The sequence below is a fragment of the Hippocampus zosterae genome, chromosome 17 (genome assembly GCF_025434085.1).
Source record: "Hippocampus zosterae strain Florida chromosome 17, ASM2543408v3, whole genome shotgun sequence".
Classification (NCBI taxonomy): domain Eukaryota; kingdom Metazoa; phylum Chordata; class Actinopteri; order Syngnathiformes; family Syngnathidae; genus Hippocampus; species Hippocampus zosterae.
In genome coordinates, this window is record NC_067467.1 from 10,456,611 (window position 1) to 10,475,392 (window position 18,782).

Below are 18,782 nucleotides of genomic sequence, written 5' to 3' on the forward strand. Positions count from 1 at the left end.
GGCTGTGTTTTCAGCAGACTCGATGTGTTTTCATCTCTCGCATCTTCCCTGAGAAGATGTAAGAGACACTAGTCAGCCTCACGATATGATGCAAACAAGTCAAAATGTTGCCCTGACACACTTGAGCAAAATACCCTCGCCTCTCTATTTGAATTTCTTGTCATTTACAGCCAAGACAAGATTGATATAAGATACACGTTTTACTATCGGCACAATCATAAAATGAACACCTCATACCTACTTCACTACCAATCTGTCTGCTGGCCCACTTCAACTATCTAAAAAATAGGACTGTTTCTTTTATCAATCAGCATGAGTTGGTCTGAGCAAAATTTTGTTACAGCCACATTTGGCATCAGTATTTTTATGTCTGATTCGTTATTCTGGGCAAAAAAATGTTTTGGCCAAATTTGACATTTTCAGCAATTTTCTGACTTTTGATTGGTTGGTCAGAGTACAACTTGTTGCAAATTCCACTGAGAAAATGTTTGCCGTGATCTTTCATATTTCACTTATCTGCATCTGTGCTCAGTTTGATGTGTTTTACTGTTTATATACCGGGTAATCCTGATTCGGCTCACAAAGGAGAAATTCCCAATTAATGCAGCAAAGTTATGAAAGGAAGAAAGTAGAAGAACAAAAAGTATAGGAGCTGCTGCAAAGGCAGCCATAATCCTGCTTCCAAAAGCGAGTGTCGCCACAACGAACTCCCAAAAAAAAGTGAGAAGCGCCTACGCTTCAGCGCACAATGAGTCTTTAGTGTCACAACGCCGAGTGCGCCGTTATGGTCGACTGGCGCGCTGAGATCTATAGGTGTAAACTCTGAGAAGCGGCAAGTGAAATTGCAAATGAGGGCCCGCAAACAAACGCTGTGACATTGTGATGATTAAAATGATTGGACGGTGTGATGGTAGCTATGGTTACTGTCAAATGTAGCACTCTGCTGGAACACTTGTTTTTCAATTAAAACGCCACACAAACCGCCGCGGGAACATCAAACATAACCACTGCCACCTCTCACTGATTCCACTATGCCGAATTGTGCTAAAAGAACACGTCAAGACAAAAGACACAAAGACTATTATGCGATCAAAGCGTCGTCTTCGCTCTGTTTTCTCACAACAGCAGGCGGGGGGGGCTTGAGGAAGGGAGTGCTGGTCATTATGCTGCAGCCAAGAAGTGTGTTAGTGTCAGCGTGCACACACACTTACTGTACTGAAGGCAGTGGGCACAGTGCTAACATGTAATACAAATTCAGCCACAGACAATGTAGTTACTGCTGTACTCTCAGAGAGGTGACTGTCCCAAAGAGATAAATAGCTTCTGCCAATTTCCGTGTCGGGAAGTACAAATACTTGATTACTCCACTTAGGTACTTTTCGCAGGTAGGTGAGTCAAATTCATTCTGTGACCACGCTAGTAACTTGACTCTGGGTATTGCCTACGTCGATTGTTGCCAACTATGTTTTTTTGTTATTTTTAATGGGAATGCGCAGAGGAAGGTCTTGTCACGTTAACTCTACAGAGAGTGTCACAAAAAATGCCATTTACTCTGATACGCACATGCATGACATGATATACGCGCGCACACACGACTAAATACCACTGCTACTAATGTGTGCAAATGATGTGTAAAGTTCGTCATGGTTAAAATTGCTACCTTGGCGATATTTACCTTCTATTTTTGTCATCCAAGCTATATTCCACTGCTGATTACTAATAAAAAAAAAGAAACTTCTTTTTGTGATGATCTTGCGTCTAATCGTCTATTTGGTTGTTTCTGCATTTACATAAAGCACAACATTTTGTGAACCCTGAAATTTCAGTCAGAATGCCGGGACCAGGATGATTAACAATAGAGCCCCAAAACATGCAATGTCACTGCTGAGTTGAATGTGAGAGATGTCAAATTTAAAACCTAACTAGACTAGGAGCCAAGTTAAAGGCTAAGAAAATATGTTCAAATTGGTTTTATAATTTGACCGTCCGCAAGCGAACAAACTGCCTTCGTTAACGACACAAAGAAAACAATTCTTGCCTTCCCCATGTGTCGTCTTTTTGGCTTTTGTGGGAAATTATACATCCGCGCGCTTTGTCCAAGTAGACCAACCTACCCCGACACAAACCATTTTTCCCAAAATCCACTTCCAAAACGATCAAAACTAACCGCAGCGCTTAATATGTATCCCAGTTATCAAAACACGCTTTGAGATTGTTTTGGATAATCTAATGGAGTGGCAAGCGATTGTCTCTTCTAAAATGTTTCACGGAAGAACATAAAAATATACATGCAGTCTCACAGGGGATTATCAAAAAAGTCCCAAATGTGTTTGTCAGGGGCTCTTCTAATGGATTATTGTTTGACCCATCTCCACCTGCGCATCGAATGAAAGCAGACCAACACTAAACTCAAGTTGTGGCTTTTAAAAAAAAATAAAAAATTTTAAGTAATGAAAGCAACGAGCAATACAAATGACTCCAAACATAAAAAGAAAACTATATAACACATGACTAATGACCTCTATCGGCCGTCACGCAGAGGCGGGTAGGTTCACGTTGTAATAAACGACATTGTACTCCAGGCGGGTTGAGGGATTCAAGGTTCCAACAGAGGACCGCTGCCATAAATACATTTGTAAACAGGAGCAAGCATTCAAGTTTTTTTTGGGGGGGGGGGGGGGGGTCAAGGGTGACAGATGGGAAATCTATTTGGATGGTGAGCTGGGCTTATAATAGGAAGCCAACAGTGCAAGCCAATGAGGGACAAGAAAGATATTATGGGATTCATTGAGAAAATCTTTGGCGAAAAGATTTGAAATCAATCAACACACAAAAGATCTCACAGAGCATAGAGAAGGTCAAACTGTTCACAAAAAAAAGCGCAATACCTGTCGGCAAGGCTTCCAGACCATTTTATTTTTATTTTTTTTACTTGGAACGCAATGGGCCCTACCCTGCAATTTTATGGCCGCAAGGAGAAGATTTAGGACCCCACGCTAAATTGACTTGCAAAGTAAACATTCCTCCCACTCATTTTCACTTTATTACCGAGAAACGGACTGAAGTGTGGAGCAGAAGATTGTCAGCAACAGAAATAAATAGACAGGGCGAGATGCAAAGAATGATGCCAAGCCAATCAAAATACAGGTTACAGAACACCGTGCTCTGATTGGTCACCTCCCAACCATCACCCAATATTACTGTATTACTGTTTCCATCCATCCATTTTCGGAGCCGCTTAATCCTCACTAGGGTCGCGGGGGGTGCTGGAGCCTATCCCAGCCGTCTTCGGGCAGTAGGCGGGGGACACCCTGGATCAGTTGCCAGCCAATCGCAGGGCACACAGAGACGAACAACCATTCGCACTCACACCCACACCTAGGGACAATTTAGAGTGTTCAATCAGCCTGCCACGCATGTTTTTGGAATGTGGGAGGAAACCGGAGCACCCGGAGAAAACCCACGCAGGCCCGGGGAGAACATGCAAACTCCACACATGGAGGCCGGAGCCGGAATCGAACCCGGTACCTCTGCACTGTGAAGCCGACGTGCTAACCACTGGACTACCGGGCCGCCCGTATATTTGTTGGAATAGATATTTTTAAGTTATTGCTTGTATTTATTTATTTACCAACAGTTTTGATGTTTTACAGAAAATGCTTATTTTACCACCAGATAATGAAGTATATAAAATAATATTTATAATAATATTTATACCACAAAACGGTGAAAAAAATAAGCCTCATGAAATTTGCTATCTTTCGAGTTCTTATTCGCGCGGCAATAGTAAGTTGGACTTGATGAGGAAGCTTCATTCCATGTCGACTACCTCCTCCCCTCAAGCGGGCACTTTTGTCCTCAAGGACTTCAGCCAAATAACATCAGTGTGTATCCTTTGCTGGTTCAGCTCAAACCCCAAATTTTGCTGCTATCGAGAGCAAGCACATGGGTGACTGAATTTGCGCCATTCAGCAAAAAGGCAAGCTCCCTGGAATAGTTTGATCCAATTGTGATTGGGCCGCGTGCGCGCTAGAGGATGATGACGGGAGGGAACGACAGGGCTCTGGCAGCCTGTACACAAGGAGACAAGCAGCCTGTTTTCTTTCTTAATTTTACCGCCTCGCTCAGGCACTCGATTACAAAATAAATCTAAGCGTAATAAAGCTGTGAACACTAATGCGATGCTGTTTTATTCAGGAGGAAACGGGAAGCTCTGATGAGTAGACACCAGGGGGGTACGGCCTTTTTAATTACCCGTTTATTCCTTTAATCAAGGAATTAAAAAAGATGCTCAAATACATTCCATCAAAGCAATGATGGTGACAAAACAGAGGATGATTGCTCAAAACGCAAATGAAAATTATTTTTAGATTACATATAGGTTGTCGACAGTGCATGGAGGAGCAAATCACTGTCATGACCAACGGTAGATGGCAATGATAAATCGCTTTGGATTTGAGATCAGCATAGTTTTTGTGTAGAAGATAACGATTAGGGTGTGAATCTCAGCTTATCACTCTGTGCACAATAAAAGCCAACGGGTTGGACGTCGGATAGGATTACCGGTAGCCACCTCACACTCAGAGTATGTATGTAGGCAAATGGTACGAACAGAGCATGTGTTGCAGTTGGTAGTAGAAAGTCTGTGCTGGGATTGTGAGGAAAAGACGAATGACCCACACCATGGAAAAAAAAGACACTGAATTTGGGCTGCAACTATCGATTGTATAATAATCAATGAACACATGTTTTAATTTCATTTTCTTAAATTTACAAACATGACATTATTTCAAAGTGACAGTGCAAAAAATGGAAATATATTAGGATTCTGTTATGGGTTTGATCTGTAATGTGTCAGAAAATCAGCAAAAATGTTCATTATTGTTTTCTAAAATAAATGCAAATGTTTGCAAATGGGTTATTATGATAAAAAGGGAAAATTATCAGTCTGCTTCCTAGGATAACTACAGAAACCGGGAGATTTGACAGTTGAGACGCTGAAATTAGGAGATTTTAAAATGTTAAATTGAAGTTCTCCAAACAGTTATCCAAAATATTTAGTGATGAATTGATTAGTTGTCGATTATTCGTTGCACGCCTACACTGAAACCCAACCCTATAAGCAACAGATTGAACACAAACAAGACATATAGACAGACGATATGATATGATATGATATTACCCACAGTCATATATTCTTTATCCTCTAAACTTAACTCAGTGCTGTACTGAGGAGCTGAGAGGAGTTGAGATGTCTCATTGAATAGTATACTTTTGTCAGTGTGCCAAAAACATCTGCACTCTTGAATATTATTTAATGATGTCATGATTATGTGTTTATAAAGTACAATATTATGTCGATCCATTTTTTTCCCCTTTCAAGGCACCACTCTATATATACCGCCGATGTACGCCAATCCTTGCAGGTGGAGGTTCATCCTCCTGTCGTGTTTTCATCCTGCATCGCTGCAGTGTCTTGAGGTCACTCAACCAACCACCCCATTGCATAACGTCAAGATCACTCACTACGGATCCTCATATCAGCAACCCCCCCCCCCCCCCCGCCCCCGTCCCCTTATTTTTTGTAACTTCCTGCCTCGCGGCACACTGGGTGGCCCACCCCATAATTGGGGGGGAAGACGGCATGCGGGAGGGGGTTGAAGTAGAGAAGATCAGAAGGACTGTGAGCGTAGCAAAAGGTAAAGTGCTGCAGAGGGAACAGGCAGATTGGGGAGCTCTTACATAAGAGGATTTGACTATTTGTCTTCCTCCTCTCCTCTCCTTGAGTGACAAAAGACACTTCTTCAACCTCCTTTATTTGGATGGATAATTTCTTTGCGAATGGCAGAAAAGGTAGAATAAAAGTTTTTCAACGTCTTTCTCCTAAACCCAATCGGTCAATCATCGATTGTGATTTCCTTTGTCTCCCAGCATTTTCTTCTTTTCGATCCTCCAAGAACACGCTCAGAAACGGGGCACATCATGACAAAGAGGTGTTGCGATTTTACATTCACACCGACTGTAACTAGCAGTGAGCCTCCACATTTGCGCTCTGTGGAATTTCTGATTTCCATTTCGGGAAGCCTGCAAGCCACGAAGCAGGTGACTACATCTTTGCAAGGCTCATTGAGCGTCTTGATAAGACGCTCGGCGAGTTACATAAGCCCCGCCAACGACTACCCGAGGTGCCGCTCTCTGGGGTGTTTTGCTACAAGTTGAATTTCAGCCTGCTTGAGGGGGAGCCCCATCTGATATATTATGCATCAGGAGCACACGGCGTTCGTCTTGCGTCTTCTGCTCAGATGGAGACAGATGGCAAGGAATGAGTCGGGGAAACAGAAAAACGGGAGGGCAGAAGACGCAACGGCAAGTGTTGATCCTTGTGAGAGCTTTTCTGTTCGTTGGAGGCATGCGAGGGGACTCGTAGAAGGCGCACAAGTAGATACGTGAGGATTACGCAACACTTTGTTGATTAGTCCGGGGGCTGGCCATGCAAAGAACTTTCACACGTACACAGGCACAGTAGCACCTTCATTTGCAAGCGCCGTCAACATGGAGTCTTTCGACCCGTCGCTTGGTTGATACTTTTTTTATTGGCTACGTGTTGGAAGCCACATTTCACATCACGGCGCGCTTCGGATATGCCAACGCACGTCTGTGATGGAGTTTCTGGCAACTACATTGGTCAACACATTTTTATGGCCCTGAACGCTGCACTTATCCACCTGTGCCTTTTCAATAAGACATACCCGGTGAAGCGGGAGATTGTGCGTTGCGCGTTTCACTTTCAGAGACGCATGGAAAAAATTGTTGTCATCACGTTAGTGCCCGTGTCTAGTGCGACGTACACAAAACTTGGAGGGCGGCCAGTGCATGCGCCAGGTGGCATTGCACAACTTGGCCCAACGGGAATTCTCTCTCACTTCCCACAAGCTGCAGATTGACAAATCCAAGACAATTTAAATCACTGAAGGTGGCGGCTTCATTTCAGTTTTTTAATAAAGTCACCTAGTCCGCTAATTGACTTGTCTGTGGAACCCCTAATAGCCATGGCCCAATACTTTAGTTCATTGTGTATCACAAAACAGAGACCGAAAGCAAAATGAGTGAAAGATCGAAGCAAGCAGGTTAGTCGATTCTTGTTTTCAGTTTTCTTTCATCGCTCGATCAGACGTACAGGAAATGCTTTTCTCCCCATTTACAAGTGTGTGAATGAAATTGTTAACAGTATTGGCGCAGTCAAGGTTGAACACATAATTAATTGAGCAAGCGGTACACGAAATGTACTGTATGCATCAAAGATGACATTTTCTGCTTTTTTTTGGGGGCCATCCTCATTTAAAAGACTAAGGCAGGGTAGCAAATAAGTGACACTCATTGACCCTCCATTTTGTATGCACAGGTGCACACGACACAAGCACACTTCATCTTCAAGGAGATCTCTCCATCAGTTGTGGGTTGTTGCTATAGCAACCAGGGACACTGCAGTCCACACGGCACCATACTGTACTTTCACACTTCACCTTTATGGTGTCACTACCATTCATTATAATCCTTGATACTGCAACAAGCAGAGCAACAAGGGCCCTTGAAAATTCAATTTTCTATTTACGCTATTTAAATAGTATTTTGTTCACTGGCCCCGGTGGCACGCCATTTGGCACAGATGCACTTTTGGTTAGGTGCTGTTGCGAAAGGACTTCATTACAATTACAATGTCAACCTTTTACAGGAGCATGTCGCGCATTGACTTAACATCTAAGATCTTAAATCTAGCGCTTTGATTTTGAAAGGAAGTGTCATTTTCATCTTCGGCATACATGTTTGGTCTGCAACTGATTCAAATCCTAAAGCATCTACAAGATGTAATAAAAGGGTCAGAAATGGTTACATCCAAGTCAAATATTCCTAAAGTCCATGAGAAAATTTAATTCAGCACCATTTCTGACAAAGAAAAAGTTCATTTCTTTCTAATGAAAACGTAATTGACCAACTCCCACTTGCACATTGGCACACATTCAAATTTAGTGGTGGTTGTCTACAATTAAATTGCTTCTTCCACTCGGATGCAATAATGGTTTGCATTAAAAAAAAGCCAAGCTTTGTATACTTGTTTGTAATTCGTATTTTAAATTGGAAGATTATTGTTAGTGTTTAGCGCGTGAAACCAGTCACTTGACATTTGTTTTTTAATGTTGCAAGTCACCTTAGAGCAGGGGTCCCCAAACACCGGTCCGCGGACACACAGAAAGAACTTGCCTTAATTCCTTTCTATTTATTTAGGAATACGAAAGATGTTTTATTTTGAAAAATTACCTATTTCTCCGTCACAGTCGTCTGTGTCACGCTTGACAAACGTCAAGCCACGCTTCTCCGTCACGTGACCGATTACGCTAAAAACAAAACGCTGGAGCTTGCAAAATGACGGCGGCCTTAAAAGTACGTTTGAGACAACTGGATTAAAGTTATGGCTGAATACTCTGAGGTCGCCACAATACACAAGCACTTAAGCTAACCTATAAAAAAGAAAAGTGGTTTCCAGCTTTTTCCATTCTTTGATAATCAGCAGTGGAAAATGAGTCGGTTTCACCAAAACCATCCAGTCACTGACCAAAAAGAGGAGAACGCTTATATTTTTCACTTTTGTGACACCCCAGAAATGACTTTAGATAAAAAAAAATTTTGCCGTACGACTCAAACACTGTGCTGATCTTCAAGTCATCCAACTCTTCCATCTATTGGCATTTGTCTTCACTATAGTGGTTTACAAATCTGAAGTTCACAGACAAGCCTGGTGAGAGCCCTTTCCACGTATACTGGTTGAATAACGTATTGATGAATATTGTGGTCATTGGCAGTAGATGGTTGGACTTCCAAGTATGATGTTTAAAAAAAATCTTTTTGCCATGTTATGCAATATAGGGATTGTGACTTGCTACAGATGTGTGCTGTCATATTGCGTTTTGCATCATATGCGTGCTTTCCTTAATTGTGAAGTATTAAGAGATGGTTACCAAATCCACAGCCCACCACGCTGTCCATCATCTTAATGAAAAACAAACACACCACACACCTTAAACTGTTATTGATTTGTATTCACGTCTGCGGCATAAGGGCCGATTAGCACAACTGCGGGCGCCCGGGAACAAAAATAAACCTTCAATGGCAGATCCAAAGAGATGTGTGGTGATGAACAGCAATTCACAACACATTTATGAGTGTGCTCACTTCTGCGATCGCAATGTATCAGAGCGCCCGATGCGTCCTGATACATTGCGATCGACGCACGCTGTGACACTGCCAGCTGCACCCCCCCACCCCCCGCATCCTTGCCACCACCTGTCCCATACGTCTGGTTGCCTTGCTTCTATTCTCAGTGCCCGCTATCGCATCCCGTTTAGGCGCCGTGTTAAGACAAAGTGCAGCTTGAGGTGATGGTACATTATTAAGGGTTTCCTGTCCAGTGTTGTCTGACTTCCTGTTGCTGACGTTACTGTGCCATGTTTAGCCACCTGTGTCTCCGCCACCATCTTTCGAGGCTTCAGCCCCAGATACCTACACTTCCGCTTCGGCAGACTCTTTTAAACTAATCAGTCTTTGAGACATTTTGGGTACATTGTAATATTTCATTTATTCATTCATTTTCCGATCAACTTTATCCTCACATAGGTCACGGGGGCGTGCTGTATTCTATTTTGCCTATTCCAGCTGTCTTCAGGCAGTAGGTGGGGGACACCCTGAACCGGTTGCCAGCCAATCGCAGGGCACACAGAGACAAACAACTATCCACACTCATACTCACACCTAGGGACAATTGAGTGTTCAATCAGCCTGCCGTGCATGTTTTGGGAATGTGGAAGGAAACCGGAGTACCCGGAGAAAACTCACGCAGGCCCGGGGAGAACATGCAAACTCCACACAGGGAGGCCGGAGGTGGAATTGAACCCGGTACCTCTGCACTGTGAGGTCGATGCGCTAACCACTGTACCACCAGGCCGCCCACATTGTAATATTTTTTCCATGATATGGTATTCGGTTATTCCAAATGGTGATTGAGTGGCAAACAGTTGTGGGTGTACCCCGCCTCATCATCTGGACCCAGGTGATGTTATCTTGTGCAACCACTTGATGATATATACTTGAGCCAATTCAACAACCACTTTTGTCAGTGCGTGTTAAATTCCCTTGATTTTGGTGTGTGAAGTGTTTTTCAAAATCTAAACGACTCAGGGGGGGGGGAGGATGAGCAGACAAATATTTGTGTAGCGTGTAGTGTCCTCCAATTGTCTCTCTCTTCCCGTTTACTGTCGATGCCCAGCCTTCCCCCCTGCACCCCAAAAGCAATGTGCAATTCCCTTAAAGTGGTTGTTTCCTCAGGCGTTTTATCTGACAGGCAAATGACTTTTGGCGTCCTCAACATGTCTGATGGGATGATGGAGGTGAGCTTTAGCTTTGGCAGATCATTATTCCATGCTGTAGCACACACCCCAAGCAACCTCATCCTTACTGCTAGCTTTCACACTGCTCAGACCCAAAAGAAGCGAAGCCAGAACAAGATAATGTTAAGATAAAGATAATGAACATTTCAAGATCTTAGGAATCGATCGCAAATGTTACAGAAACCCTTCTCAAGGGAAATATGTTGTGTGGTGGGGTTTACAAAAAATAATAAATAAATAAAAAAACAGCAACAGATGGCAGATTTCAAATGAATCCTGAGATTTCCGATATCACTGCAGTGTTGATTTATTCATGACTGGCCCGTGTGGGATTTATTTGCAGTGTGTCAGCCCTTGTGTGTGTGTGTGTGTGTGTGTGCGCGCGTGTGTGATGGATGAATGCAGTGTTGTCTTCACAGCTGCAAGAGCACGTATTCAGTGAGTAAGAGGGGGGCCAATTGAAAACTCCCCCGGTGAGCGTGCTTGCACAGCTAAGGTGCTAATATCTGCTGTGAATGTCAGAACATTTGGAAGGTAATAAAGGCCAGGGCAGAGCGGGTCAGAGCAATAGCAAGCGCCATATGACGACAATGTTCATTGAAACGAAACATCAGCAGCAACTTTAGGGTCCGCAAAACTCAAGGAGGGTCTCTTTTATTTGTGATTAGCACCCTGCAGTGTTATTGATTCATTTTTTTTAATTCAGGAGAGATAAACGTACCAGATGTCCCTACTCGACTTGCGTTTATTAAGCTCATTCTTCCAAATAAACTGCAGGGAATTCTTGGGGGTCATCCACAAGAGGGAATTGATGAATTTGAAATGGATGGTCTGCACCAAAATGAGTTTCTGTGACTTATTGGTGAACCAGTGTCACTCCCTCTCCAGATGCAATGTGCGTGTGTTCTTCAGGCAAAAGTACTCACGATCTATCTGTCAGTGGAACTGCTTAGATACTTGTTTAAGAGGAAAAAAAAAACGGCCGGTAAGAGTCAAAGTGCTGATTTGATTCTATTGCTTCAGTTAAAGTACAAAAAAAAAAAACATGCATACTGAATGTACGTGAGCGCAAAAGTCAAAAGATTTGTTTTTTTTACGCTAAGTTATAGACATTACCGATTTTGATCACTTGGCCCAACAACCCAAATTTATTCATTTATTTTTCACCTCCTTGTACCCATCTTTTTTTTTTTGTCGCATTGTGGGTTCGAGTGGCTGTTCAAGTGCACTTGTTAAAATGCTTCGCATGCGTCACGATGACGCAGCCACTTTCCATTCAGTCACCTGACCAAAATCTGCCGGCTTTAAATTGAGTCGTCAGCTCTCTGGTATTAATAGAACACGAGTTGACCCTTTGCGTCTGACATTCACGTGATATTGTAGCGCTGACATGCCTCACACTCACAGATCGGTACTCGCACTCCATAGCGAAGAACAAGTGAAGGTATAGTGGTACCCTGACATGTTTTTCCAATCTACAGGTACTGGACACTTTTTTTTTTTTGGTACTTTGACTTGTGGGCAAAAACATGAAAATTGAGCACTTTGAGAATTGAGCAAACACAGAATAAACACCACATAGCTTGGCCTTAAAGTTCATTCATTCATTCATCTTCCTAACCGCTTGATCCTCACTAGGGTCGCGGGGGTTGCTGGAGCCTATCCCAGCTGTCTCCGGGCAGTAGGCGGGGGACACCCTGAATCGGTTGCCAGCCAATCGCAGGGCACACAGAGACGAACAACCATTCACACTCACACTCACACCTAGGGACAATTTAGAGTGTTCAATCAGCCTGCCATGCATATTTTTGGAATGTGGGAGGAAACCGGAGCACCCGGAGAAAACCCACGCAGGCCCGGGGAGAACATGCAAACTACACACAGGGAGGCCGGAGCTGGAATCGAACCCGGTACCTCTGCACTGTGAAGCCGACGTGCTAACCACTGGGCTATCGGGCCGCCCGGCCTTAAAGTTTGTTTAGCATTTTTTGGGGGGGAGGCTGGAACAGATTAATGGCATTTGCATTCATGTTAGTAGACAAAGGTGATTTGAAATATGTGCATTGTCAGCAAACAAATTCTTATCTCAAGGCAGCGCTGTTTTTGTCACTCTTCTCTGTTTGAGAAGCATACAAATAATTCATCGATGCATCTTAAATAATTTCTTTGTAGTTTGCCATCGCTCACTTGCAAGGTCCGACCCAGGAAAACATACAACGGTTGAGGGCGTTTCGAAAAGGATTTGAAATTCATCAAAACGGAGCATCAGAAACTACAGGCGTGATTGCACGTATCAACAGGGCATATGTAATCACGTCGTGGTTGTGAGAGCTTCCCAGCTCGCCAAAAAAAAAAAAGGAGCATCAGATAACACAAAAACACCATTAAAATGAATCATTCCGCAGCCGAGAGACAAATTGTACTGCATTAATTACTTGTTGTTTCTCCGAAAAGGAAGGATGTCCACCAATTCGGGGGGTTTAAAGGGGCATTGAATAAATGATTAGAGAGCGAAAAGCAGGAGCGCTGGAATAGCTGTTTTTTGGTGTGAGAGGACAAATGAAAAGTGCTGTGATTGAGCATCCGGACTGCACGAGCGCTAGGAAGCAAAACAAGAGTTTTCATCAAAAGCCATGAAACATGGATGCGCTCCAAATAATGTAATGTGGAGAAACTGCTCGCTTGCTGTTGGCAGCAACCACTGCCGGGCTCTGATGCTGCGGATCCGTTTACTTAATTAATTCTGATTAACCGATTCATCGGCCAATTTCTTTTTGGTCCCTTAATGCTTAGAACATTAATGAATTTGAGCATCTGACTGTTTTACAATATTTTATCCTATAACTTTACAACACAGAGAGAACAATTGGCAAAAAATAAAAAACTAGTAATTCTGAAAGATGAGGAGTTTTTAAAATGGAAAAAAAAGCTTCTAGGTGTAACATCATATACCGGTAAATGGTTTGATGGGAAGAGAATCAATACAAATAAGTCACTCTGCAATAGCTAGAAAGCAAATTCCTTCCCAAGTGGTCAGGTTATTATATAATTATAACGAATTAGAAGATATGAGAAAAAGTTCAAATGATCTATCGCAGCCGGTTACATTTTTTTCTCCATTTTTTTTAACTTGACGTTTGAACATGACTTTTTTTTATAATCGGTGCATGTCCCTAAAATGATTATGTGAATGATGTTGACTGTATCACTCAGGGCTGTACAGGTCGATTTGTCGACTAAACTGCAATTTTATTATACATTTTTTTTACACTCTTAAATCAAAATTGTATTGAAAGCGATCTGCTTTCGCTCTTACCTCGCAGCTCATTTACTCTTCTATTCACCCGGGAAGGGAGATGATTATGCCAGTGGTGGAAATCAAATCAAAGCTCTCAACCATCTCAAAAGGCTCTTTGACTAGCGTCTGTTTAATTACAGAGGAAGCTGCACGGTATTGAGGAAAAAAAAATGCTCTTGTGCGAAAACACAAGCAAATTCTGCTGACTTGAGTCACCCTCAAGTCATCCACCACCTTATTGACGTGCACGTCGCCTCCCAAATGCCTTATCCTGTGACATCTGGCCTATCAACACTGTATCCATCTGCTCTGTGTGAGTGTGTGTGCGTGTGTGTGCGTGTGTGTGTGTGTGCGCGCGCGCGCGCTCAAGGGCCACGATCTTCGTGACCTCCTGCACTAACAATAAGAACTCTCATTAGTCAGGCTGCTGAGCCAAAACACAGTGGGAGAGAGGAACGCAACCTTTTGGGTCGCGGCCCAGACATGGAGCATCTACATATGGACACACACACACACAAACAAACACAGGATAAATAAAAACAAAACTGACCTTACAGGACATGATGATGTCACCTGCTGTAATACAACATTGCAAAATGCTTCATATCATTACGACCACAACAAGAAAGAGTAAATATAATGTCTGGTAATTCCAAAAAGCACAGTTCAAAATTTGCAGTCAGTGCCAGGGAAAGCCTGTTGGAACAGCTAAAACTTATTTTGGCTTATTCTGCATCCCATTTAACATGCCCCTGAAAATGTGATATGATTGTGATATGAAATGAAAATGATGATAAGAGGGTGTGCACATTTGTACAACCACATTGCTTCCATTTTTTCCTTCAGTTGAGCAGTGCAGGTTATTGGTCACCTTAGTGGTTGAAAAAGTTTTGAAATGGTTTATCTATTTATTTTTTTTGACAATAAAATGACAACCCTTGTGAGGATAAGCGGATCGGAAAATGAATGGAATAAAATGGCCTTTGAACAGGGGGGTGTTGACTTTTTAGATCCACTGTCCATTTACAATCCAAACAGAAAATTCTACTAATTTATCCGCAACATATTCTCTTGATTTAGTGGCATTTGTCACAGTTGCACGGCTTGTGATTTTTTTTTCCCATCCAGAGTGCTGTCCCTCGATTTTTCTTGTTCTCTCATTGGTTAATCAGAGCAAAACAAATTCAACGAGATAATGCAGCATCTGTGGCATGCGGATACACGCGACACATAAAACAAAACGTGACCTGCTGTACAACATGAGTCCGAACATAATCGGCACGACCACAATACAAAGTACAAGAATGACCCTAATTTGTTTTGCGGCTGTTGACATTCTCCCGATTGCCCGCAGTGTTTCCATTTAAAAAGCGTATTAAGGCGAAGGGCTGTTTGAAGGCTGATAGTGACAGAGCCGCATTCAGCTGCTTTTACAAAGCGCACCACCTCGCATTTAGAAGGGGGCGGGGGGCTTCAGCAAGTCTCTGATTTGTGATGACTCAGCATGCGCCCCACGGAAAACGGATGGACCGTTTTTGTTTTGAAACCATTTACCTTCAATAAGCTATTTAAAAAAACATTTACCCCAGGAAATACTTACAACAAGGGATTGGCTCCATTTCCTTCATCAACTATGGCAAGACTGAATAATAAAGTGTTCAATCAATTAGTTATATTTTAAAACAATTTTCAAAATGTTGACCTACCAAACACATGGAACACGTGACTTGTACCTTGTTTTCTTGTTAGCTGCTTTGACAAAACTATCTTGTTTGTTCAACACAATGTTAACGCTAGTACAAGAAAAGATGGGTATCTGCCATTTTGGTTTGAAGTGGACATTTTAGGGTCAAATCAGATTTTTCTTTTTTTTTAACCATCCTTTACAGGCAACATTCTCAAAATGTTAAGTACTAGATGGATTGACAACGCGAAACTGTTTTTAACATTGCGTGTGGGTGGTGGTGACTCACGATAAAAACAAAACAAAACAAACTTCTCTTGAATTGTTGAAAATTCAGCCCCCGAAGCACGTTTTATTAGGCAACATGAAATTTGGTGGATGTGTAATATGATGACCCATGAAAAAAAGTCTCAAGAAGCCATGCCTGGAAAAATACAGGAAGTCAACCAGTTTCATTTGAAGCGGCATTTTAGCCTCCATTCAACGATAAAAACTTCTTGGTAGTTCATCCGATTGATACCAAATTTAGCAGGAAGGGCAGTGACTAACACAGTAGCACTCACCCAATTGCCAGCCAGTCAAAACACCATTCACACAGAAAAAAATTGTGCTTTCAAGTATGCTAAAATATGTGTTTTTGTAATGTGGGAAGAAACGGGTACCCGGAGAAAATGAGCTAACCATCAAAAATGATCAATTCGAGCAACCATTTCAAGATAGCATATGCCCTTTTTTTAGGTCAAAAAACTGCCAGCAAAAATATCAACTTTAATTGTGTTTCTCTTCAGCTGCTCTGAGAACTGCTGTGTCTCCCACTTTGGCTTGAGTGAAACTTAGAGGGCTTCAAGTCGCAATGTGAAAAAGTAGCCTGCCATTAATTCCAAACATAGAAGTTGGAGAAACCACTTAAGGCTTTAAAACGTCACCATTAAGCAAGATGAGGATCAATAGACTTCACGGACAGGGGCCAAAGTATGGACGAATTCAATTTCAAACTGCAGCCAATGTAAAGACAATAAAACTAAGTAAATGGGCCTCGCAAAGAGCACGGCAACGATGCAATTTCAAGCTAACGACTTCATGAGCCACTATGGCAACACGCTTGTTTATAGACGTAATGATTCCATAAGGTGGAAGGTTACCTCGAGCCATAAACCGTTAAAACCTCCAGGCCGGCCCCGCGCGCAATAAAACACTGGCAGACAGAGTCTGCCATGAAGCATTTTTTGGGTTGTGGCTTGATGAGTCAAGTGGTGGTTTGTGGCCCTGCTGGAAGTGGCGCCTGCCTGCATTCAAAACGACACTTTAAGAAATTTAAAATTATATTTATAGGCCCTACCTGTGGATGAAATAGTGGAAAAGCCAGAACGCAGGTGAGTGCGTAGTGCACATTGCATCCTTGAGTGATCGAATGCACACCGTAAATTTAAGTGGATCAACCTCAAAATATCGAGGATTAGACATTTAAAAAGCAAGAATGTGTTGATGTCATCGTATTAATTGACAGAATTCATATTGGTGGCCTTGTCAGGCAGGCATCAGTGAACGGTGCTGGTCCCAGGCTAGCGGGCCACCGTTAACGTCGGACCCTCTTAGACAAAACAGGGATTTCACTTTCAGGCAACAGTGAAATTCGTCGTCAATATCACCGTCATCATCCTCTTCCATTATCATGGTGATTGTTAGGGAGTAGAATTGCCCCTGCTCGCTTGATGCTGACAAAAATAGAAAATAGCATTGACATGCGAATGACGGGTCTGAGAACCATTTAGGCAACTTATATATTTAAACGTAGGCTGTATTCACAGTCATACATTCTTCATCCTCTGCGATAAATGATATTTATTGCACAGTGACTCTTTGTTTGCCTATGACTATTATACCGCCCCCTGGTGACCAAGGTTGGCACACCAGAAGGAGCAGCACAATAAATTAATTGAAAGTATTAAATCAAGAAGCACAAACTGTGTAATTCTTTATAATTCAACTCGATTATGTCATTAGCGTATGTTGTCTTAAGTCAGACAAAGTATCGGGTGCCGTTTTTCTCATTAAAGAAAGCACAATAACATTTTTTGGGTGTGTGGGGGGGGCGTTGTTTTGCAATGCTGTGGAACAGATGATTTATCAGTGTTTTTAATGAGTATCAATCAAAAAAAAAAGTAAGGTGAAGCTTTAGTGGCTAATTCAAAAAAATGTGCCTTACCTCCTCCACGGTGAGGGGCATGCAGATGCGGTACTCCTTCATCAACATAGTCTTGAGCGTAAAATGTTGTTCCCGTGTAAAAGCACACTTGCGTCTGACGTGTCAAGCTTCAAGTGAATCCTTCTGTCGAAATCATTCGTTGAGAGGCACGAAAGCCATTTTTTTGCTCTCCTCCGCTCCCCAAAACGCTGTAAAGTTCACAGATGCCACCCTGATCATCGGCTCACTTTTATGGTCCTCTCGCTGGAGATCCGCCGAATGGCAAGTTTCAAAGTGAGGCCAAAACTTCCAGAACTGCAAATTATAGGAGCATCAGCAAACGGCGACTCGCAACCCCTCCGTTTGATGAAGTCCACTCCTCATCTGCGTCCGCGGCGGCTCCGAGCAGCAAAAGAACGCGGCGGTCTGAACTGAAGCGACGCCGTCAAGTTGGAGTGAGTGTGGAAGGCAGAACAAGAAGTACAAAAATCAGACTTTCACAATAAATAATCATGTTGCTTTTAAACACTCGCTCGGGGAACGCGTCTCGTTTTAGAGTAGCGTTTTTCTTGTATCTAAAATTAAAGCACGTGCGTTTTTAAATCTGTGTTAATTTCTTCGTGGTCGATTTGTGAAACTGCCAGTATGGTTGTATTTTGGAAACCGAGACAGGAAAATTTGATAGGGTTTTTTTCCCCCCGAATCAGTGCTGGTAAGGCTTCATGACCTCAATGATTTAAAAGTCATAAACGGGATCAGAACGTATTGGAAAACGCAACAAATGAACACATTTAATACGCTTTGAGGAGTTTGGCATTTCGTCACACAATGAGGAGTTTTACATTTCATCTGAATACTTGAATAAAATAATCGTAATAAAAACACGTCAGTAGTGCTAGTGTTTTTGTACTGTGCTTCAAAACAAAAACGTAGTGCTGATAAAAATGAACTCATGTACGTTATAACGCGTCTTCCCACGTCTGCTTGAAATGTATCTAAAGGGAGCTGACCTTGGTCCTGAAATTTCGTCATAATTCACTTTACTGTATGTTAAAAAAAGCAAGCCTAGAAGCCAGAATGCATTTCAAAACGGATTCGTAGTGTATGTCATCCATTAAAGTAAGAACTCATTCGAAATTACAGACCGCAATAACCTTCAAGGTTTCATATCCATCT

At 42.4% G+C, this 18,782-nt stretch overlaps 1 protein-coding gene and 1 long non-coding RNA gene across 2 annotated transcripts in view; one reads left to right on the forward strand and one right to left on the reverse strand.

The window, feature by feature from the left end:
- Nucleotides 1–18,151, reverse strand: part of pitpnc1a (phosphatidylinositol transfer protein cytoplasmic 1a) — a 35,349-nt gene extending 17,198 nt beyond the window's left edge. Inside the window, exon 1 of the mRNA XM_052048174.1 lies at nt 17,628–18,151. Coding sequence (XP_051904134.1) covers nt 17,628–17,675 — 48 coding nt within the window. The 5' untranslated portion in view covers nt 17,676–18,151. The remainder of the gene's footprint in view (nt 1–17,627) is intronic.
- The window catches only part of LOC127589136 (uncharacterized), a 48,315-nt gene that overhangs the window by 13,276 nt on the left and 16,257 nt on the right, over nt 1–18,782 (forward strand). The window lies entirely within an intron of this gene.